Source organism: Elephantulus edwardii, unplaced genomic scaffold (genome assembly GCF_000299155.1).
Source record: "Elephantulus edwardii isolate Elephantulus edwardi_28Jun2011 unplaced genomic scaffold, EleEdw1.0 scaffold00007, whole genome shotgun sequence".
Lineage (NCBI taxonomy): Eukaryota > Metazoa > Chordata > Mammalia > Macroscelidea > Macroscelididae > Elephantulus > Elephantulus edwardii.
In genome coordinates this window covers 38,291,760-38,315,299 of record NW_006399757.1, presented here as the reverse complement: position 1 = coordinate 38,315,299, position 23,540 = coordinate 38,291,760, and the positions used below count along the sequence as shown (strand labels likewise).

The window sequence follows — 23,540 nt, the reverse complement described above, 5'->3', positions numbered from 1 at the left end:
TTTCCTAAGTGTCTTCTCCCTTGCCCTCAGTAGTACATTCCTCTAAAGCTTTGCCCGTGCTCGCTTCGGCAGCACATATACTAAAATTGGAACGATACAGAGAAGATTAGCATGGCCCCTGCGCAAGGATGACACGCAAATTCGTGAAGCGTTCCATAAAGCTTTGCCCGTATTTATTCCTTTACCGTCAGAGTTTTTTTATTTCATTTCTATACAACTTCCAATTAAAAATTTCGGCTTTAAATAACACTTTTAAACATCAACTTTATTTCTGAGAACTTACAGTATTTGTTCAAGTGGTTGGGAAGGAAGCTTCTCTCAATTCACCATGACAAAAATACTTAAATTGTTTAAAATACCACTACCAGAAGGTACAAGATTAAACAACTCAAAGCAACAAATAAGCAGAATAGGATAAAGTGGGTCACCAAAGTTTTCACAAATGAACAGTATTTTCTTATTTGTGCACTGTATAATTTTTGTTGCAGTTATTCCTATGTCTTTAGAATGTAAGAGAAGGTATCTATATATACACACAAACACAAATGCAGGTCTAATACAGCCAGTAATTTTCAGTCCAATATAAGTAATAATTACTTCGATTCCAAGATTCCAAGAAGCATTAGAGTGTCAGTTCACTTATAAAGGTTCCCAGTGCCACGAATCAATTCCTACTCACCTAACACTGTAGGACTGAACAGGGCAGACCCATATGGTTTCCAAAGCTGTAAATCTTTACAGAAGCAGATTACCAGATCTTTATTCCATGAAGCAGTTGGGAAGTTCACATCAAACTTTTCTGTTAGTTAGTGTACACTCAGCCACTGTGCTACAAGGTCTCCCTTAATAAATAAAAACACAAGCAAGCCATACCAAACAGCAACTGTACTCCAGAGTGAATGAGCAGGAGAAAACAAAAAGAGAGAGAGAGAGAGTGTGTGTGTGTGTGTGTGTGTGTGTGATAGAGAGGAAAGAAAGTGTTTGAGAACACAATTCAGCAAGAGTGAGATTGCACACAGATGCTGGCTCAATTTAAATCAATCACCTCTGCTGCAAACTACTCATAGGTGACCCTCCAGGGGATTTTCAAAGACTATATAAATCACCTAAAAAAAGACTGCTCATTTTTCTCCCAAGGTGGATTCAAGACCCTCTGCCTGTGGGTTAAAAATACAACAAATCCTTAACCACTAGGCCACCAGAACTCCCTTAAAGCATAATTTAAAGGGTCCTGGAGAAAAAAAAGAGAGGATCCTTTTAGAAGTTCTCCTGGTTATTTTATTAGGAAGCCAGAATCCGTAACTGAACAATTTGGATAGAACATTAGGAGAAAGAGTGCAAACAGAATTCCTCCTGTCTAAATTTCAAAACAGATGTTGAGCCAAGATTATCTTTTAAATGCTAATTCACCAACCCAGGCTAGTTAATTACTAAATATGTACTGAGTCCATAATCTATAACACATTACATAAATTACTGTGGTGGGGGAGAATATGTGCAACCAAGAAATAAAAGAGGAAAAAAATTATTGTGGAAAGTTCCCAAGTTATACCTGAAAGAGACACTAAAAAATATATTTAGTAAATATGTAAAAAGTAATATTAAGTAGTAAATAGTGATAAACAAAATATAAATTGTGAAAAATTCAAAATATCAGTTTCACAAGACTGGAAAAGTCAGAGATTTCAGAATTAGATATTATCTGAACCATCGAAAAGACACTGAGTGGAAGTAAAAATCTAGTCCACTACTGTGGTAGCATCTGTATTAAGCAGTAGCGACCTAGGGAACAGCACTAAGAATCACACTTAGGTAACTGTAATGAGCTCAGGTGGTGGTGATGGTTATATATGATCAAGTCTACTATGGCTTATAGCAACCCTATGAACGACAGCTCTGAACCTGCACTATCCTGAGCCAATCTTACCATCTCTGACACACCTCACCCCACTGACAGCCACTGTGTTAATCCATCCCCTCTAGGGTCTTCCTTTCCTGCACTGATCTTTACCCTTTCAAGCATGATAATGTTCTCCCAAGAATGGCCTCTCCTGACAACATGCCCAAAGCACCTGAGATGCAACAATCTGGTTTTATTCTCTCCAGGGCATATCTGTTTATTCTCTTGCAGTCCATGGTATATTCAACTCTGTAGCAGCATAACTCAAAAGCATACATTCTTCTTCTGTCATCCTTATTCAATGTCTAGCTCTCAGATGCATAGTAAGCAACAGATGCATCTTTATCTCTAGACTGACATCACTGCCTTAAGGACTCTGGTAAGGTCTCTAACAGCAGATTTTCTCAATGTGACTCATCTTCCCCCTCCCCATTTTTTTTAAAATTATGAATTTTAAGTGACTCGTCTTTTGATGAATAATTTATCAGGCTGCTAACTAAAAGGTAAGCAGTGTGAACCCACAAGGGAGTTCTGGTGGCCTAATGGTAAGGAGCTGTGCTGCCAACCTGAAAGCATTTAGGTTCATATCCACCAGTAGCTCTGAAAAAGAAAGCTGAGCAATCTCCTCCCTTAAGATATACTCCCTCTGAAAGCCCCTGGTAAGTCAGCTGTGTGTCTGTTCCCACTGGATGGCACATGACAGGAAGCAGTTCTGTTTAAGAAAGACAGGCTTGGAAATCTGATGGATGGTTGCTGTGAGCAGAAACTGACTTAACAGCAATGGGTTTTTTGGCCCCACCTTTCCAAACTATTAAAGACAAGTGATATCAGTTTGCAACCGGTGTGCTCTTTGGAGGCAAGAATGATGAGGCTTTGCCTCACATTCTTGGACATGTTACTAAGAGGTGATATTCCTTGGAGAAGGACACAATGTTGGGAAGGGCTTAGAGGGTCAGTGAAAGAGAGGAAGATCCTTAATCAACTGGATTGATAACATGACAGCTGCAATGGGCTCTTGTGTGTCACAAGTGTGAGGATGGCATAGAACAGCGTTGTTACGAGTTGTGCTCAACTTGACAGCATCTAACAACAACAACAACATTATTCTAACTGTATTTCAATCTATAAAAATAGGGATAGGGTGTGAGGGCAGTAAAGAATAATTTTATTCCTTCGTATTTAGCAGTTTCAAGTCAGAGGATGGTAGCTAAAAGGTTAAGGTGATTGATTGTAGGGCTATAATTTAATTTCTTAATATTCTAAGTAACATTCCAGCACTTTGCTAATTTGTTGCCCCAGTTTGTCAAGATATCCAAGATTTAGTATAGTCAAGTTATAATTTAATGGTTATACATGGCCTTGTGACTTGCGTACCACTGCATAGTAGTTTTCATTTCCTACGTCACCTTTCTAGTTATTCTTTCAAAACAAATTTCTTTTCTACTGCAAAGAAATGATAAAAAATAAGTTGTATACTGTTGTTGATTGCTGCCCAGTTAAGTATGACTCATAGTGACCCTGTGAACAAAAGGCCTGAAGCCCTTATGTAACTATTATTGTTTCTCCAAGTTCATAGATTCCAGAGGCATGTGGATATATATGTATATAGTTATGTGGCAATAAATCTAACAAACACATATTTAATACAGAAAAATTATGTATTTTTATAAATTAATCACTATGATCCCCTATCCTTGAAGGGGTGGTCTGAAGGTTTTACACCTTCTCAAGTTCTATTTTCAGCTTTTCTAGGATAACATTTCTTTCACTTTTAGCAATTCTGTGATTATAACGGTCGATGAGTGAGTTATTTACCCTAAAAGAATAGATTAAAATTTGACTTTAAAAAACATTTTCAACTTTGTAAATGTGTTCTGTTGTAGTTGTTGATTGCCTTCGAGTCAAGCACAACTCATAATGACCCTATAAACAAAAGACCTAAACCCTTTTGATAACTATCTACATTTATTAAAGTTCAGAGTTTCTGGGAGCATGTCGTTTAGGAAGTGGATGTCACTCCTGCTGCTGTAATAGGTATGACGCTTTAATTCTCATTCACAACAATCATATCAGAGCAGAGCTGTTCCCTAGGGTTTTCCAGGTCTTTATGCGTGCACATCACCAGATCTTTTCTCTTACAGAACTGCTGACGAATTCAAACGGCCAACCTTTTTGTTAGCAAAACAGAAACAAACCAAAAAAACTGCAACCAAACTCATAGCCATGGACTGATTCAGTCAATTTCAACCCTAAGAATCAATTATACAGGACAGGAGAAATTCTCCATTCGGTTTCCAAAGTTATCTTTACAGAAGCAGGATGCCATATCTTTCTTCCAAGGAACTATGGTAGATATGAACCTGCACAAAATCGAAGACTGCAGCCTGCTTCAGATAACTGCTCAGTGTTAACAACAATAAACAATAAAATCACTGCTGCTGATAAACAACAAAAAAAATGATTATTTGTTATCAGAGTACATTTTCTCTTAAGTAGTTTTGTAATTATGTTGATGTGAGTCTCAGAAGGATAGGAATTCTAAAGACATATTAGCTTGAACTGAAATGGAACTTCACACTGTGTGATCCTATCTGCTTCTGTTTCTTCACTTGTAAGTGGAAACACTAAAAACAACTATTCATCATCGGGAGAGACTTAAGATGTCTGTCATCAAGACAGAACCAACTCATAGCTGAGCTTCTAGTAGATTTTCAGAGGCAATAAAATGCTCATCCTTCTCCCACAAATACTTAGTAGGAACTCCGTAAAAGCTGGCTTCAATTTTTTGTGTCTGCTATCCATTCCAACTCACTGCAGCCCTATATAACCAAGTAGAACTGTTCACAGGATGTCTCAAGTCTTTCATCCAGAGGAGCCCTGTTGAGTTCAAAGCGGAAGCAGTGACCTTTCAGTTAGTCAGAAGCCAAGGCTTATTGGGCAGCGAGAGCAACAAGGTAGGTTTCCAGGACACATTTAAGACAAACTAAATCTGCCAGAGATAAAAAACAATTTTAATAGCCTGATAGATACAAGGAAACCACAAGTACAAATTGTCACTGAAAAAAACCCTAAACTACATTTTCAGCTGAAGAATCTTTTGCAGCTGATAGATAGCCCAAGAAAACTTAAAGCAAATTGGAAAACTGTATTAGACGTGGATTTCAGGTCAGGCTTTGTTAACTTCTACCACAGGTCTAAAACACTGCGATTACAAGCTGCAGGGATTCCTGCTTGCCAGTAGCCCTATGCTGAAGATACAAATTTTAAAAGGAAACAAGGATGACAAAGGGTTGAGAGCAATAGTGATATGGGATAGAACTGTAAAGGCTAAATGAGCAATCCGCATTGCTCTTAAAGGTGAATCTGAGAACACTTTATATAGTAGAGCAAGAGGCCAGTGCATGCAAGCACGTGAGTCAGAGCCTGTGAAATGTTATTTCACAGATGATGCATACGAATAAAAGCAGGGTTTGAGTACTAAGTCAAATAACCACTCAAGTCAAAGGCACGCGTGACACCTGGAAGGAGCCACCGGTTTACAACGGGCTTTTCAGCCGCGATGGACTCGGGGATTTGCCAAGTACCTTTTCCAGCATCTTCCGCTCTCTCTCCAGCCCTGCAGCCTCGAGCTGCTCCTCCTCCTGCAGCATGGCTGCAGTAATCACGGCGGTCTCGCTCTGTTCACCCATCTCGGATGCTAAGGAGCCTGAGGGGACAAAAGGCGTTTACATTTACAGGTGAGGGCGAGGAAGCAACTATGACTCAAATGCATTCAACCACCTCCCTACATTTGTGCGGCGCATCTCCACCCAAATGGTAGGAATCCGCTCGGACGCCGGCATCGTCTCTCAGCGTTCACGTCCAAGTTCTCACAACTATCAACAAGTAGCCTAGACCCGCCTTACACCTCGCGAAGCTCGCGGAAACGCAGCTCCCACGGTGTACCATTTCCTACGTCATGCAGATCGGTGTCTGTCCGCGGCGCCCTCCGTTCACCTCGCCACAGCTTAGCCCTCTTTTCATTCCTGCCCGGGTCGCTTCCCTCCCCCAAGCTCAGCTTCAGCCTCCATGCTGCCCCCAGGAAGGGCCGTCCCCGCGCCCCGAGAACACTTCTCCCCACTCACCGTCGCTATTCGCAGGTTTTTCTGCTGGCATGGCAGGACACGAACCGGCAACCGAAGGGGTCCCTTCCTCTAGGGGCCAGCAACGCCCAGCACGAGTTTCTCACAGTAGCTGGCTGCCCAAGATCCGGACCCGGGAAAAGCGCGCGCTTCTCCTTCGCGGGAAAACGCCGTCCTCTCGCGATATCTCAAACCCCCTCCCAGTCCCCGCCCCGCCGTGCGAGATTTGAAGTTTGCTGTTCATCTGGGCGACTCTGAACCCACCACCAACCCCTTTCCTAGGAAGCCGAGGTAGTAGTAGTGGCAGTGGTAGTTGCCGCACATAAAGTTTATAGCTTTAGAGACCCTGATTGGGGTGGGGTCTCTCCTACAGGGTCACTCTGAATCACAATCGACTAGACGTTGGATTTGGGACGTGCAGTACCAGGCGCTTGAGGAGTTGGGAGACCCGAGTTTCCCATAGTTGTACAACTTTGTGATGTTAAGAGGCTGCCCGCCGCAGCCAGCCACGGTGCTTCATGTCTTAAGGATAGTTGTGAGCCCCGCTGTAGGGCGCTTAACAATTGGCAAAGCGTTTCACCCGGCATGCACTGATTAAAAGGTCCTTGAAATCACTCAGGTGTGTGCACTTTTAGGGGTAAGATTTAGGAGCAGTGAGGAACAGTAAACTGGGATTGAAGAAGGCTGTTTTAGGGCAAGGGAATCCTGAATGCGATGATAAACCTATTGGAGTGGCTAAAAATAGCCTTAGACGTGAAACAAGGAAAAGGACTTTTCTTGTTTCAGTAAAACTGATACTCACTGGTGTGGGGATTCGACCTGTCTTTTTCCTAAAGCATTGCCCTGTTGGTTTTGAACCACAGACCTCACAACAGCCTGGCATATCATGCGTACCGTATCACGTAAAAACTACCATCTGAGATGCAGCTTTTGGTCTCTTCTGTCCCGAGCAAACAATAAGGAAAAAAATCAATGACAAGTGGAAAAACCTAGTCCATAATCTAATAGACCTCTCAACCTTCACAACCCTGAGAAAATAATTGGCTAGTGTTCAGCTACCATGGCTGACCACTCTTAAAGAAATCACAATAGATAACCTGGGAGAAAAATATAGACAAAACTAAAAATCATAAACATGGTCAAGCTTACTCGTCTGGTAGAAGCTGGTGAGACCCCAAGACTACGGCCCTTAATCAGTTCTTATGCCTAGAACTGAGCTGATATCTGTGGCTCAACTTTTTAAGGCGAACAGCAACACCATGGGAATACTCAGTCCCTAGGAAAATCAATCATATAAGATCAAAAGGGCAGCACTAGGCCAAGAATAAACTCAGAAGGCAGGAATGGAGAGGATAGATTAATGGAAATAAGGGAATAAGTGACAAGAATGCTGTTACAATGAGGGGGTTATTCTCACTGTCATCAAACAATGTATGAATGAATGAATGGAAAACCAGTCGGCTCCACAAACTGACTTAAGTCACAATAAAAACTTAAATTTAGTAACAATTACTATCAATCTACAGAATTCAGATCTTTTCTTCACAAGGTCACTATGAGTCGTACCCAACTCAAGGGCACTTAGCAACATTCCTCTTTATTCCAAAATTTCTATTTCCCAGACTTTTGCAGTGCCTTTTCGTAAGTTTTCTAATGCATTGAAACTGTTCCTAATCCAACTTTTGAATACAATTATGGCCCACCTTCTAAAATCTGCCCTCCACTCACGGTTTTCCTCTCTATACTTTTTCCCCCTTATATCTGTTCTAGGCTTCAATTATCAGCATCAGATCAATAATATCCCCTCTAATTCCAAGAGAGAAAGATTTGTCCAACTTCATATGAGATAGATCCTGACATAATTTCATCTAAATCTATAAATGACACATTACAATGAATACCTTAGCAACACTTGTTAATAAAAATACATTAGTATATTTCCTGATACATCTTTGCCTCAGAATAGCTTGATTAAGTTTCATTTTTGTTCTAGGAGCTTTTGTCTTGAAAAGAACACCACAGACAAGATCCTAATTCATGATGTTGTTGTGTGCCATCAAATTGAGTACAACTTGTAGTGACCCTATGAAGACTAGAAGTAAACCCTGATTTATCTATCCTGTGCCATCCTTGTCATCTCAAACATACTGCTACAGTCACTGTGACAGTCCATCCTTTCTCTCTTTTGCTGACCCTCTACCTTTTCAAGTATCACACCCTTTTCCAAAGCAAAGCTCCTCCTAACAACATGCCCAAAGTATGTTGTGAGAAAAAGCTTCACCATCCTTGCTTCTAAGAAGCACTCTGGCTGAACCTTCTCCAGGACATACCTGTTTGTTCTGGCAGTTGATGGGACATTCTTCTCCAACACCACAACTAAAAGGCACTGTCATCCTTACTCAGGCTCTCAGATAAGTGACCACAGCCTGAATCAGACATACCTTAGTACTCAAACTGACATGACTGCTCTTAAGTATTTTGGAGAGGTCCCTGACAGCAGACTATCCCAGTGCAGTATGCCTGTCTTTTGATTTCTTGACTGCTGGTGCCAAGCAAGTTGAGTGTGTTCATAAGGAACTTAAATTTTAGGAGCTGAAGCAAATAAAAGGGGACTAAGTATTTACCATAATATTAGAATAAAGTTCTGTACAAGTGACTGGGTGGTAATTTTAGTAGAGTAATCAGGAATCTCTAAGAAAGTGACAGACACTGAGGCAGAGAAACAAATGCCAAGAAGCCAGTCAGAGGAAAAGCAGAGTCTAATGCTAGTACAAAGAAACTAAAGCAAGGATTATTTCAAGCACGTTGTAGTATCAAAAAGACCAGTACAAAAAGACAAATATGGCATGATGCCACTGTTATAAAGAGGACTGACATGATTAGATATTATTGTTATGAGTCCAGAAGGAAGGTAGCATAGTAGAGTGGACTTGGGGGGAGGGAGTGAATAACAATGGAAGAATTTTGTCTTTTACTTTTGAAAAATAAAAGCAAATTGGGGGAAGGGGTGGGCAGGGAGAAAAGTGCAACAATGAATGAATGGAAATCGAAAGTCTCTGTAAACTTTCATGAAAATCAATTTAAAGTTAAAATAAAAAAAGACCAGTACAAATGAAGCAGAGTTAGCAAAGGAGGTGACAGAAGAGTCAGAGGTAGACTGTGCTAATAAAGTGTTAGGAGTTTCTTCAACATATATGCCACAAGCCATTTTTGCCTATGCACATAAATTGCCATCTTATCCTAATTCTTTTTCATTTTAGTGGAGTAATCAACTACTCAAACATGCAAGTAAAAAAGTTAACACACTAAACTAACCCAGATTCCTAGTACTTATTCTTACAGTCCCACCTCCTGCCTACCTCACAAAGTAAACAGTAACTACAAGATTGGACTTTTTTACCTTTTAGCTTCCCCAAAACCACACTTACAAACCTATATGCATCTGAACATCTTTTCCATTTACCTTCACAATACACTATCAAATTCCCTAGCTCCTGTAAACTTAGATTACACATTATCCCATCTGATTGTTCTTTTTTAAATTGCTTTCTAGAATCCTTTCCACTAGTACTTTAAATACTCATGTCTCCAATGTTAAATAAAAATGGAGTAGGGAAACTAGTTTTACCCATGCAGCTATTATCTGTTAACTCTCCCCCTTTATATCAAGGGAAAAAATTCTTTACAGACACGGAAGATATCTGTATCTGCACTTGTTACTGCAAAGTTTCAAATCTGCAGCCTGCCAGTCAAGCCAATCTCAGAGATACGTTAAGTTTATTTTATCTATCTGTATGTTGTTTTTGTTAGTTACCATGGAGTCAGAATAGACTCATAGCTCACCTCCCAGAGTACTTTCAGAGGCTATAAATTGTACAGGAGATTGCCCATCTTTCGCCTATGAAGCAGTTGGGGGTTTTGAACCACCTGCCTTTAGGTTGGCAGTGTGACTTACAACCACTAGGCCATCAGAGCAGAGTGTATATGTATGTATGTGTTTCCCCAAATCTGCCTCTGCCTCTTTGTCTAAAGGTCGAGGGGAGGTTTTATAGGGACAGGAGGCACAGCTTGCATTTTGTTTTCCAGGGTGTTCCAGGGGATGTTTGTGTAGTGGTCATGCAAACCAGTTCTCATTCATCTTGAGGATAGTTTGCTCCCTCCTGTGTGTTACAAGGGATCCTCTTTGTTTACTGTTGTTTTAGGTAGAATAAATGACAATTAATATTGCTATAATTATGCAAATACTGAAGGGACATTATTTTTTTTAACTATTGTTTCATACCATCAAGTTGGAACTCACTCATAACGGCCCCTGCAGTGGGTTTTCAGAGGCAGTAAATTGCACAGGAGACTGTCTTTTCCCCCATAAAGCACCTAGTTGATCTGAACTGTGTGCCTCTGAGTTGGCAGCTCAACTCTACTACTAAGCCACCAGAGCTCCCTAACTCTTAACAACAAAACCAAGCAGGGAAGAGTCTCCACTTGTAATGCAGCTAAACCTAATGCAAAAATCTTCTTGTCCAACTAACCTTTTATTATTATAGTCAGTGGCTATAAGCCCATTCCAATGAAAGATGATCCAACAGATTGTGGAAATTTTGGAACAAGAAGCACTTGCTGCAGAAGATCAAGGACTGTAGCCTTCAGTATGTACAAAAGCTCAACAACAAGAAAACAAAGAGTCTCACTATTGGGCTGATTGGCAGCATTATGATAGCTGGTGAAGAGACCGATATTGTTAACAGCTTTAGTTTGCTTGGCTCCACAATCAACACTCTTGGTACCAGGAGCCAGAAATTCAAGAGACAAATTGCATTGGGAAAGTCGGCTGTCAGGGACCTCTCCAGAATACTGCAGAACAATGACATCAATCTTAAGACTAAGATGAGCCTGATCCAGGCCATAATCTTCACAATTGCTTGCTACACATCAGAGAGCTGGACAATGACTAAGGATGATAGAAAGAGAAGTGATGATGCCTTTGAGCTGTGGTGCTGGAAGAGTGTTGAATATACCATGGACTTCCAAGAGTACAAACAGGTTTATCCTAAAGAAGGTGAAGCCAGGCTGCTCCATGGAGGATCCTGAGGCTTTGTCTGACACACTATGGGCATGTTGTAAGGAGGGCATGTTCCAAGGAACCAGTCCTTGGAAAGGGACATCATGCTTGGAAGGGTGGAGGGACAGAGAAAGAGAGGGAGACCTTCAATGAAATGGATTGATATAGTGACTGGGGTAATGAAGGCAGGTGTGTCAAGAGACAGTAAAATTGGCACAGGATAGAGCAGGTTTCAAAGCTATTGTACATAGGGTATCTATGAGTCACAAGCAACTCGACGGCACATAACAACTACATTTACAGCACTACAATCCTGTTATACTTTGGGCATGTTCCCTGGAAAGGGATTTCATGCTTGGAAAGGTGGAGGGTCAGAGAAAGAGCAGATGATCGTCAAGGAGGTCTACTGACAAGTGACTGCAGCAATGTGCTCAAGTGTGTTAGAGACGACGAAGAATAGCATAGCAGAGGACAGCGCTCAGGTCTGTTGTTTACAGGTCACTGTGGGTAGACAGCACCTAACAACAATTACATTTAAGTAAATCTTACATGAAGTTGGGTTGGATGTTTTGGTTTTTTTAATTGTAGCAGTACATCAACAGGAAGATGCCAAAAATTCAAGGTGGACTGAAAGAACAGAATGTGGATTCAGGAATACTGCTAATGTCAGATGGGTCTTGGCTGAAAGTAGAAAATAGCAGAAAGAGGTTTACTTGTGTTATACCCAGTGGGTAAAAGCATTTGACTATGTGAATCATACCAAGTTATGGATAGCACTGTGATGAATGAAATTCTAGAATAATCATGCTTAGGTGGAAGCTGGATGGACATAGACCAAGAGTCAGTTATTTAAACAGAAGAAGGGCATACTTCTGTTTAAAATACTTGTGGTTTAAAATCAGAAGAGAGGTATGTCTGGGTTTCACTATACTTATCCAGTCTATATGCTGAGAATACTGGAATGGGACTATATGAAGAAGAATGGGCATCTGGATTGTAGGAAGAATCATTAATAACTTGCTATACACAGAGGATACAACCTTCCTTGTGGAAAGCAAAGAGGACTAGAAGCATTTAGTGAACAACAAAGACAACAGGCTTCATTATGGATCACACCTCAATATAAAATCCTCACAATTGGACCAATAAGCAACATCACAACAAATGGTAAAGACACTGGGATACATAATCAATACCCACTGAAGAGGAGTTAAGAAATCAAATGATAAATTGCATTTGGCAAATCTATTGCAAAAGACTTCTTCAAAGTATCAAATATCAAGGCTGTCATTTTGAGGACTGGGGTGTACCTGGCACAAGTCATGGTATTTTCAGTCCCTTTATATGCAGCAAAGAATTATATTTCAACATGGAAAAAAACAAAACTCCTTACTCCTGGAATAGACAACATCACAATATGCAGAGTTGTCAACTATTTCATTTCACATGGATTACCCTGGGTAACAGCAGTCAAGATATCAAGACATACTGCATTAGGAAGATCTGCTGCCAAGGACATCTCCAAAATGCTAAGGAGCAAGGATGTCAGTTAAAGACAAAGGTGTACCCGAGCTAAGTCATGGTATTTTTAATTAATTCCTATGAATCTGAAAGTTGGATGGTGAATAAGAATGACAGAAGAATTGGTGTCTTTAAGTTGTAGTGTTAAAGTACTGAAAATACCTACCAGTGGACTGCTAAAAAAAAACACATCTGTCTTGGAGGAAGTGATGCCACATTCTTCTTCATACAATCCAGCTTCCTGAATGATTTGCTTAGCATACAGATTCAACAGGTATTGAAGAAGGATAAAGCCTTCATGTACACCTTGATTTTAAACCAGGCAGTGTTCTCTTGCTCTGTTCAAAGAACAGCTTTTTGATCTAGGTATAAGTTTCACATGAGCACAATTAAGTTTTCTGGGAGACCCACTCTTCTCAACCATAATTTCTTATGATTCACACAGATCATTAACACATACGATGAGTACTGGCTAATTTTCAAGAGCTTACCTAAGTGACTTTAAAAATCAAATTAGATTCATTTTCTTCACCTGCTGCCCCCACCAACTAATTTCTGCAGCTCTGCAACTGCATCCCTGCCCATCCTCACCCTTCTGCCCCCAACCCTCACCTCCTTGTACCCCCAATATGTTTTTGTCGCAATAAAAAATTAAAAAAAAACAAATTAGAAGAGATATTACAACAAAGTCATGAGAATTATTGCAACACAATTATGAAAATAATTTTGTATAATTTAAGTATAGTATGTTGCTGTTACTGAATATTCTCAGAGTTGATCCCAACCTGTAGTTACCCCACATGATAGAGTGGAACTGCACCATATGACTTCCCTGGAATCACTACAGAAGCAGATCATTCAAAGGTTTTCCAATTTATCTTCTTTCTTTAACATCCAAACACAGACCTTCAACGCCTTTTACAGTATAAAAAGGTTTTAATCAGGAGCTCTGGTGGCCTGGTGGCAAGAAGCTGTGCTGCAATCCCAAAGGTGCATGGTTCGAATCCACCAGATGCTCCACTGGGCAAGGAGGAGCAATATCCTCCTGTGCCAATAGGGTTTGATTTGATGATACACAGCAGGAAAAAGAGAGAAATAAAAATTTTTTTTAAAAAAAGGTTTTAATCAGGCAAATATTTCCCTTTCAAGGCTAATTAAAATATTATTTTTATTGTTACTATCTATCGAGTTGGAAACTACTCACAGCTGACCCAACAGTGTGTTTTCAGAGGCAGTAAACTGCATGGGAGTAGAAAGCCCATTTTTTCCCATGAAGTAACTGGTGGATTTGAATTGCATTCCTCAGAGTTGGCAGAACAATTCCTTACTCCTAAGCCACCAGGGCTTGCCCAACCTTTTCTCTTGAAGCAGCTGGTCGGTTCAAACTGCCTGCCTTTGGTTTAACAACACAACTTCTTAATCTCTGGGCCACGAACACTCCCTGGAAGGCTGCTGATACAATGGGGCTATAAATAATGTCTTTTTTTAAAAATCTGTCTGATTAAATTGAAAACCAATTTGCTTTGTAAACTTTTAATCAAATTTTTAAAAAGATTAAAAAGGTATACTTCAGTAAAATAAAAAACAAAATATAACCACCATAATAATCATATATTGCTTCTACTAGGGATTCAAGGGAAGATTTAATACAATATACTGGCTGCCTAATTTGCAAATCTAAAACAGACTGAGGGTCTAAACCATCCTCTGGAAGAGAAAGTGGGAGTGAAGGGGAGTTTATTCCTTTTTCCCTCCTTCTTAGATATGACTAAACCAGATATTCCAAAAGTAAAGAAGCCTCATTTCAAGTTAATTACTCTGCTTACAAGTTTATTTACATAATAATTGTTACTAGTGGTTTTACGGAATTCCTTGTATTTACACTGTATATACACATTTATACTTGAAAGGTAAAGAAACTGTACAATAATAAAAATAAGGAAAAGAAATACAGTAATTAGGTTCAACTCAGCAAACAAATATACAAAAGTTTAGGCATGGAGATAACCTCAGTGAGATTACTGCTAGGAGTTACATTCTATCAGAATCATCAAAACAAAGGAAGCAGTTAACAGAATTCAACAGTCATCACAAAACAAATTCATTCCCTCAATATTTTATTACATTACCATTTCAACTAAACAAACCCCTATGTCAGGAGGTACCTTCTGAGGGTCTCACTTGTAGGCCACAGGAGTAAAAACACATGGGTGTACTCTGGTCCCACATTCCCAAAGAGGCAGTCAGTACACTAACAATGACCTCAGGCTTGTTAGTCTAAAAACTACATACCACTAACCAAAACTGTGCTGTGCTTCAAATCAAACTTTAACAGGAAAGCACACTACAAATCTAATTATTAACCAAATAGTTTGTTATAAAGATATTGCTCAAAATACTCAAGTGATTTGTTTTAGACTCAAAAATTATGTATGTTATTGGGTAGTAAATTTAATGAAAATTTATCAGTGATTAATAATTTCTCTATCGACGACAGCATCAAAGTTACATTAATTAGGAAAGGTTAATTTTATATTTTTTTTACCATTATTTCAATTCATTAGAAATTATGCATAATGTTTTACAAGTCAGGAGCTGACTACATATTAAGATTTCAAATTTCAAATTTTGTTTCTATAGATAGTAAAGAAATTTTAACTAAAATCTGAAGTCTTGCCAAGTCACACGCTTCTTAAGAACTTTCAGAACTCACTACTTTTTACTTCTTACAAGTTAAAAATAAAACAAACCTCATTTATATTTATGGACTTATTTCCAAAGTCAAGTTTTAAATACAATAAAGTGCAAATAATTGTCCTTCCCTCAGTTATTTAATTTTTCTAGCATTAAATTACTAGATGAACAGTTTCTTAGAGTAGAAACAAAAAGGCTAAAATTCTTTGAGTGATAAGAATTCCTTTTGTGATAAAACAGTATCTGCAATAACAAATAGACACACTACTACATGAAAACACCTCAACAAATATTACTCTCCCACCAATATTTCTGGCCCCAGGTAATATAAATTTACCCCAACTAGTGAATGAAGTGAAGTGCCAAATTGAACTACTTAAAAAAATCTGTAACTAAAACTGCTTCTTCTTTGCCAATCTCTTTAAAAGTCAGAACCAGAAATACTATGTATACTAACATGTTTATGTTAAATAAGATTCGGAGGGCAAGGGAGTATTTGCAATCCCACTCCGACCTTCAAAAGTGCCTCTGTAAGAAAGAAAACATGTTGTAAAAAGTTGTTTTGTCTCCAAAATGATTTAAAAAATTTATTGCATTGAACTATTCACTCCAAATTATGGAGTATGAAACTATTTAAACTTTTACTTTTGTAAAACGGCTCCTCCTACAAAATACTTTTTCATAATACTGTCAGTAGCATTTCATTATGTTAACCACAGAATTCAAAATACGCAGTTTTCCCGATCTTGATTCTTTTTGATTTCCCCAATATTTTCCTACATGCTTTTTTATATAGGAAACAAAAAAATTTTATCAAAAAAGCATTTTAATATTTTACTTAGTCTATTAATTTTGAAGATTAGCTTTTCAGAGCAGGACTACTGTTCTTGTCTCCTTCTTTGATATCCTTCATTACAGATGCAAAGACCTGAAAATGACATAAAATAAAGATTAATCCTCAAAAACTACTACCCAGATGTATTTTAACAATAATGTCACCCAATTTATCAAAGGGACTCCAAGGGTAAAAGAGCTAATGATCCATTCCCATACACACTGAGTCACACTGACCCTCTAGCAGTTTTCTAAGGCTATAAATTGCAGAGGAGGAAAGTGTTCATCTTTCTCTTACAGAGCCTCTGGTGGAGAAAGAGGGAGAAGCTCTACCTTCCGGTTAGAGGACAACTCCCTAAGGAGTATGTCCCCAGAGCTCCCTACTCACACAAATTCCTAGAAAATCTTATGGGGCATACTCTGTCACATGGCTGCTGGACGAATTTGATTCAAGGTTCAAGGGCACATAACATCAATAACATCAGAATGAAAATGCTTTCCTGTACGCCACTCTATCTTCTGAGAAATTCCCATTGTGAAATTCCCTTGTAATTTTTAAACAAAGTTCAATAGAATCTGATTAGGTTTGAGTTATCATCACTTGTCTAATATTCTGAAGTTTTTCTAATGTAAAGGAAAATTTTCTAGACTAACATTCCTGGATTTCACTTTAATGAGCTATCACTTAGCTTATACTACTCATATATTTGCTTCCCTAAAAAACAAAAACAAACAAACCCCCCCCAACAACAACAACAACAAAACCCCATAAAAGCAAGCATCCAAAAAACCAGGACCATACATTATATCTTGCTGCTGCAAATTCTTTGTAGTTCCTTTTCACTGCAACTCTTTGTTGTTAGGTGCCATCAAATCACCCCAGGCTTATGGAAACCCCATGCACAACTAAACAAAACAGTACTATCCCTCTGATCAGACCACTGTGGATCATGAAGTTTTCACCAGCTCATTTTCAGAAATTTATCAAATACAGGTCTCCTGTCTAGAAAGCAGCAATTATACCACCGAACCAACACTGCCTCATCTTTTGTACATAGCAGGTATGTAATAAAATTGTTACCTATTTAAAATCTCTAAATAATTATATAAAAATAATATACTAGGTTATAATATTGTATCATAAGAATTCTATTTATATAATAATTAAATAATATAATAAGAACTATACTATATTATTGCCAGAGCTGTCTGGCAAATGCATGACTACAGCGGAGAGTACTTCCTTAAACTCGTAAAACATTACTGGACTTACATAAAAACAAAACCATAAGCTTGGAAAAGTTTAAAAAGAAGGGGAAGATCTGTTTTAAGCTCTTGCTTTTTAAAAGACAAAATTATTTTTTAGAAAAATTATATCCTTCTAAATTTACTTTCTTTTATAGGTAAGCACTAATGCTTAAGCAATACACAACTTATTTTACAAGAAGTTAATTTCATTTCATGCATCTATTAGAATTGGGAAATTTTCACTCTACCTGAGTCCATTTTTTGGTGCTATTCTGCATCTGAATAGCTGCAATACAGCCGAACAGCTTTTCTGATGTAATATCTTCTGGCAATTTAGTTAGAAACTGTGCTATATGAATAAAATCCATCTGTAGGAGAATGTCTTCATATAATCGAAGGATTCCTAAGCCAGTCCTAAATAAAAATTCCTCCCCATCTCTGCAAAATACATCCCAGACTCGACAGGCCAAATCAAGTGGTAGTGATTTGCTATACAATGTGAAGATCCTAAAACAAGGAGGAAAAATAGTGACTGAAATTTTTCACTAATTCATTCACTCACTCATTAAACATCTCTATGAAAACTAACTAAAATTAACAAGGCAAGTTAGCTATGTTTCTTTTTTATTATTATTACTAATTTCAACGAATAGCTACAGTTCTTAATTCAAATTATTTAACTAGTTCAAAACAAAATAATAAAGTTCTGTGACTTTACAACCTTATATTGCTTTAAGATAGAATACAAACTAGAGTGGCAGCATAGCCTGCTGATTAAAAGGACAGACTCTGAATCCTGAATTGACTATGTTACTTTAAGCATGTTATTTACCATTGCCTCAATTTCCTCATTAAAAAAAAAAAAGATAACTGTATTAGTCCTCAAAACTGTTTTAAAATTAAAGGGTTAATAATTGTATAGAGCTTAGAATAAAAATTGGCACATAAGTAATAGTTTTGAAAGCTACCACTTATTATTGTTGTATAAGGAATATACATACTATCTTTCAGTACCAAATAGAAATACATGAAAGTCTACCTTCTCTATTTCTTCCTTTTCCATAAACGTCTAATGCGTTTTCTCCTCCACTGGGATTTACTTACTAACTCTCTTTGGAGCACATAAACCCTCCAACGGTATCAGCAAAATAGTCCTCCATCTTTCCTGACAGTATCTGATCTTAAGTGATTCTTTATCAGTGGTGCTTTGAGGTGACTTTCCTGTTGGGGAAGTTGAGGACAGGGTGCCATAAGACTTGTCTTGAAGGTGCTTTGGCAAATAAACTACACAGTTTGTGTGTTTATCTGAAGTAGTGATGACTTTGAAGGGAAGATTAAAGACTCTGCTGCCTGCCCAAAATACCCTCACTCACTCTTCTCTTCTCTTGCTTAAATGAATATGGGATTTATATGCAACAAGCTCAACAGAGATAATGACCAACAAATCCATGTTTACTTCATAATTATAAATACATGCTTCATTGCACAGAAAAGAAATATATTCCTGGTAGAATACTGTATCATTGCACAAAATAAGAAAAGGTATAAAAAGGCACAATTTTAGTGCACATAAATCACTTCTTATTAGTTCCATCCTGCTCCTGATAGCAATTTTGTATCCCCCTTAAAGACTTATATCCCCCTTAAAGACTGACAACTGAGTTTTTTGTTGTTATTTGATCTTCGCTTTCTGGGTCTTATATCCCCCTTAAAGACTGACAACTGAGTTTTTTGTTGTTATTTAATCTTAGCTTTCTGGGTCTCATGATAGAAAACTGTTCTTCTCTTCATTATCGTTGGTCCTTACCAGAGGAAACCTAATGTTCTGAGTAGAAATGGAAAAGAATACATGGAAAAATAATTTAGTTTTGAAAACAAAAAAGGCCAGATAAAAGAATCCCCAAACAACTGTGAAGACATGCTATTTTATCAATGTTTATTTCTTTATTTTGTACCCTTACACAATCTATTTTAAGCTAAATCGGTACATTTTTCTGGAAAAAAAGTCACCCATACTTTTTAATTAATTGGCTACTGCTAGTCAGAGTCCTAGACAAACTCTGCCAGTGAATGCAAGAGCCTAGTTTTATACAGGTCAAAAAAGACCTTAGCACTAAGTAAGACATCATTAAAAGAAACCAACAAAAAACTGGATAAAATCTTTTAAAAAAACAACAACAACAACCCTCTGTACAGAAACACTATTACAAGGATCATAGCCCATTATGTTAGGAATAATAATAGCAATGAACTCTTGCTGAGCATTTAATATGTGCTAGGCACTGGAAGAGCTAACCTCACAACTCAAGATATGGTATTATTCCTATTTTGTTTACCATTTCACAACTATTCAAGATATGATATTATGCAACAATGAATGAGTGGAAACGCTAAGTCTCTGTAAACTTTCATTAGAATTAGTTAATTAAAAAAAGGGGAAAAATACAGTGTAAAAACCTCATAGTTACAAGGTTGTTATGCCTTGCTCAACAGTAAACTTATATACCGTATGCTAAGTTTCAAAGAGCATTATTATTTAAATGCTTTTGGGTCATGCACTCAAAATGTAATTGAAATGGAAATTAAAGAAAAAAAGATATGATATTACTCCCATTTTGCTTCCTGTTTCAGGTTCCCAGATAAGAAACTAAAACACAAACTAAGGGATTATACTTTTAACTCAGAGTTCATATTCTTAATCAAATACTCTTTACAAAAGAAAAAGTTAGTTTTTCTAGTTGTAAGGAAAAGTTTTCTCAATGTATGATTCTGTCTGAGAGTAAATGTAATTACTAAAACATATACAGTTTCTATTTTATTTCCTTTTAATATATGTAATATATGCTATGACTTACCAATCTATCAAGTATATGTCTGGTGTAAGGCTGTAAGACTTGAAATGAAGAAACAGTTTGGAGAGATTTTCTTCAAAGAATACTTCAAATGTTGCAAAATATTTCAACATCTACAGATAGGAATATCAATTATATCATTATAGCATAGTCTAAGATAAATTCTTCAACAAACATTAACAGAAAATACTCTTTAATACTTCTTTCTTAATCTTTTCACCAAGTATTTATAAAATTATGATTCAATGAAAAATTCTTACGAGATGAGATTATTTTAGTCTCCAGATTATTATCATTCTAAAAGTGAGATTAAATGATAGACATCAATGGTCAAAGGAAAACATGGTCTATTATAAATGTCCATACCATGCTATGATCGACTCGGAAAAAGGCCAACTGGCATGGCTTATTCAGTAGATTTGCAAATGCAATGAAGGCATCTGCTTCTTCCAAATTCAGAATGAGTACTGCTGCAATGAAGGACATTCCTTGCACCTTCAGAAAGAAAAGAAACAGAAATATGTTTACAATACAAATGTGTTTTATTTTATTGCTAAAATACTACAAAGTTACACCACAAAGTAGAGTTAACCAAGACTTTTTCCCTCTAACAAAGGAGAAAAGAGAAAATCTACTATATTCATGAACATTCCAATTCTTGTTCCTGTGGTATTGTCTTTTAAAAGTATTAGGAAAACCTTTGAGAAAAAAAGAGAAAAAAATCAACACTTACTTGCTACAAAAAGACTATCTCAGGGTACTACTACTTCGGGGTTTGGTTTTTTTTTCAACGTGATTATTTAAAAATAGAATTCTGAATTACAAAGTTTAATCAAAATTTTGACTATTTTCACTATTATAACACATCTGTTTGAGATAGAAAGTGAGGAACTAGGAATAAGGGAAAACTATGAGGACTGCTGTTAAATTGCATGAAAGAAATCTCTGTGGGTTGAAAGTGAGGCTGGATTCCTGAAAAAAGCAGAAGGAAGAAATAAGGAAAAACCAATTAAAGATGGGAAAGAAGCAAGAACAAAGACAAAACAGATTAATAATGAAAATAATGTGAGAAATTTGGAAATGTCCTTGAAGGAAATCAGCAATCTTCATATCCAGATGACACAACCCTGCTTGCTGAAACTGAGGAGGACCTGAAAAGCTTGCTGCAGAAGGTCAAGGACTGCAACCCTCAGTATGTACTGAAGCTCATCAAGAAGACAAAGATTCTCATGACTAGGCCAACTGGCAGCATCATGATAAATAGTGAAGAGATCAAGATTGTTAATAGCATTAGTTTGCTTGGCTCCACAATCAACACTCTTGGCACCAGCAGCCAGGAAATGAAAAGACGTATTGTAATGGGAGAGTCTGATGTCAGAGACCTCTCCAAAGTACTAAAGAGCAATGATGTCACTCTGGAGATTAAGGTGTGCCTGATACCGGCCATGGTCTTGCAATCACTTGCTATGTGTCAGAGAGCTGGACAATTACTAGGGAGGAGAGGAGAATTGATGCCTTTGAGCTGTGGTGTTGGAGAAGAGTACTGAATACACCATGGACTGCTAAGAAAATTAACAGGTTCATCCTAGAGAGGGTTAAACCAGGCTGCTCCTTGGAGGCAAGGATTCTGGGGCTTCGTCTGACATACTTTGGACATGTTCTAAGGAGGGACAGGTCCTTGGAGAGGGATATCATGCTTGGGAGGGTAGAGGGACAGCGTAGGAGGGGAAGACCCTCTATGAGGTGGATTGATTCAGTGACTGGGGTAATCGAGACGGGTGTGTCAGAGGCAGTGCAACTGGCACAGGATAGAGCAGGGTTTAGGGCCGTTGTACGTAAGGTCGCTATGAGTCGTAAGTGACATGACAGCACATAACAACAACAAGAAGAAGCAGGGAAGTAAAATTAAAATATTATGCTATGACCATTCATTCATTTTAAAAAAGAAAAACTTGTATGGCACAATTCTGGTAGAGATATGTATAGAGTATCTAGCCAAATGTTATCAAAGGGCTGCTTGTAATTACTATTTTTTTTTTTTAGGTAAAATAGTAAAGATAAATTAGAAAGTTACATTCCCAAAGGGATGGACCTCTGTCCTTGAAAGGAAATAGGCCTATTTTTAAACTCCCTCTTTACTCTAACAAAAAGGCTGGAAGTATAAACGCCCCCTTCCTGCTGTGATACTATGGAAGAAAGACCTGGCAGACTACTTCCATAAAGATTACTGTCAAGAAAACTCAGTGGAGCAGTTCTACTCTGTCATACATGAGCCAGCCTTCAGTTGAAATCATCTCAATAGCAACAGGTTTGGTTTTAATTTTTTATTCCTTAGCACTTTCAGTCTAGCTTCTTATTCTCGCACTACCTTGAAACTTCTCTTGCAAAGATCATTCGTGATACCCTACTCCCACTCCCTTTTTTCTCAGTGCTGTCGAGTAAGGACCAATTCATAGCTGACCTTCCAGTGATTTTTTTGGTGGGTGTAAATCAACATGGAAGAAGACTGCTTAGCTTTCTTCCAAAGAACTGCTGGTAGATTTGAATGACAAGAGAAATATGCAATGTTTGGGTTAGCAGCACAACTTACTAATGAGCACAGTATTATCCTGTTAGCAGAAATCCCTTAATTTCTTAGTTGATCCAGTTTCTCTTGATTTTCCCATTTCTCTCACTACTTCTTAGTTCTCTTTTCATACTCTACAGTAATGGTTTACTTGATTTTCTAAAATATAAACTCTGTAGGGATAGAAATTATAGTAGGTAGGATAATATCATCTCCAAAGGTGCTGTTCCCATCCTAATCCCCAGACCTTGGAAAGATTTTATCCTACCATCAAAAGGAGATTTGCAGATATAATTAAATTGTTGCTGCTATGTTGTCAGGTGCCATCAAGTCAACTAAGACCTACAGTGACTCTGAACAACAGATCCAAACCTTGCCTATCATGTACCATCCTCATGATCTCTCTGTCATACTCAAGCTCACAATGGTAGTAACTATGTCAATTCAACTTTTTGAGTTTCCCTCTGCCCTTGCACCTTTCCTAGCATGGTGGCTTCCTTCAAGGACTGGTTCCTACTGAGAATATGCCAAAATTAAGGTGATTCCTTATAAATAATCACAAGGATCCATATAAGAAGAAGAAAGCAAGAGATCAGAGAGAGAAATTTTACACTGCTAGCTTTGAAGTTTGCTGTAAAATATGATGGTAACAATAGGAAACTAACATAGATCACATTTTATCTAGTTCCTCATTGTGCTTAATGTTTGCTGAATGGATGAAGATTCAAAGTATTAACCAACTGTA

At 37.8% G+C, this 23,540-nt stretch overlaps 2 protein-coding genes across 7 annotated transcripts in view; both read right to left on the bottom strand.

Annotated features, from left to right (window-relative positions):
- The window catches only part of HELLS (helicase, lymphoid-specific), a 53,158-nt gene extending 47,103 nt beyond the window's left edge, over positions 1-6,055 (bottom strand). For 4 of the 6 annotated variants that reach the window (XM_006880360.1, XM_006880362.1, XM_006880361.1 and 1 more), the window contains exons 1-2: positions 6,025-6,055; positions 5,485-5,606 (exon numbers count right to left, since the gene is read on the bottom strand). In XM_006880360.1, coding sequence (XP_006880422.1) covers positions 5,485-5,606; positions 6,025-6,055 — 153 coding nt within the window. Of the gene's footprint in view, positions 1-5,484; positions 5,612-6,024 lie in introns of those variants that run through there. The other 2 variants (XM_006880365.1, XM_006880364.1) reach the window with 1 other exon arrangement.
- Positions 6,056-15,860: 9,805 nt separating this feature from the next.
- TBC1D12 (TBC1 domain family, member 12) overlaps positions 15,861-23,540 on the bottom strand; it is a 96,441-nt gene continuing 88,761 nt past the window's right edge. The window contains exons 10-13 of the mRNA XM_006880359.1: positions 20,596-20,724; positions 20,233-20,342; positions 17,626-17,884; positions 15,861-16,223 (exon numbers count right to left, since the gene is read on the bottom strand). Of these exons, the coding sequence (XP_006880421.1) occupies positions 16,155-16,223; positions 17,626-17,884; positions 20,233-20,342; positions 20,596-20,724 (567 nt within the window). The 3' untranslated portion in view covers positions 15,861-16,154. The remainder of the gene's footprint in view (positions 16,224-17,625; positions 17,885-20,232; positions 20,343-20,595; positions 20,725-23,540) is intronic.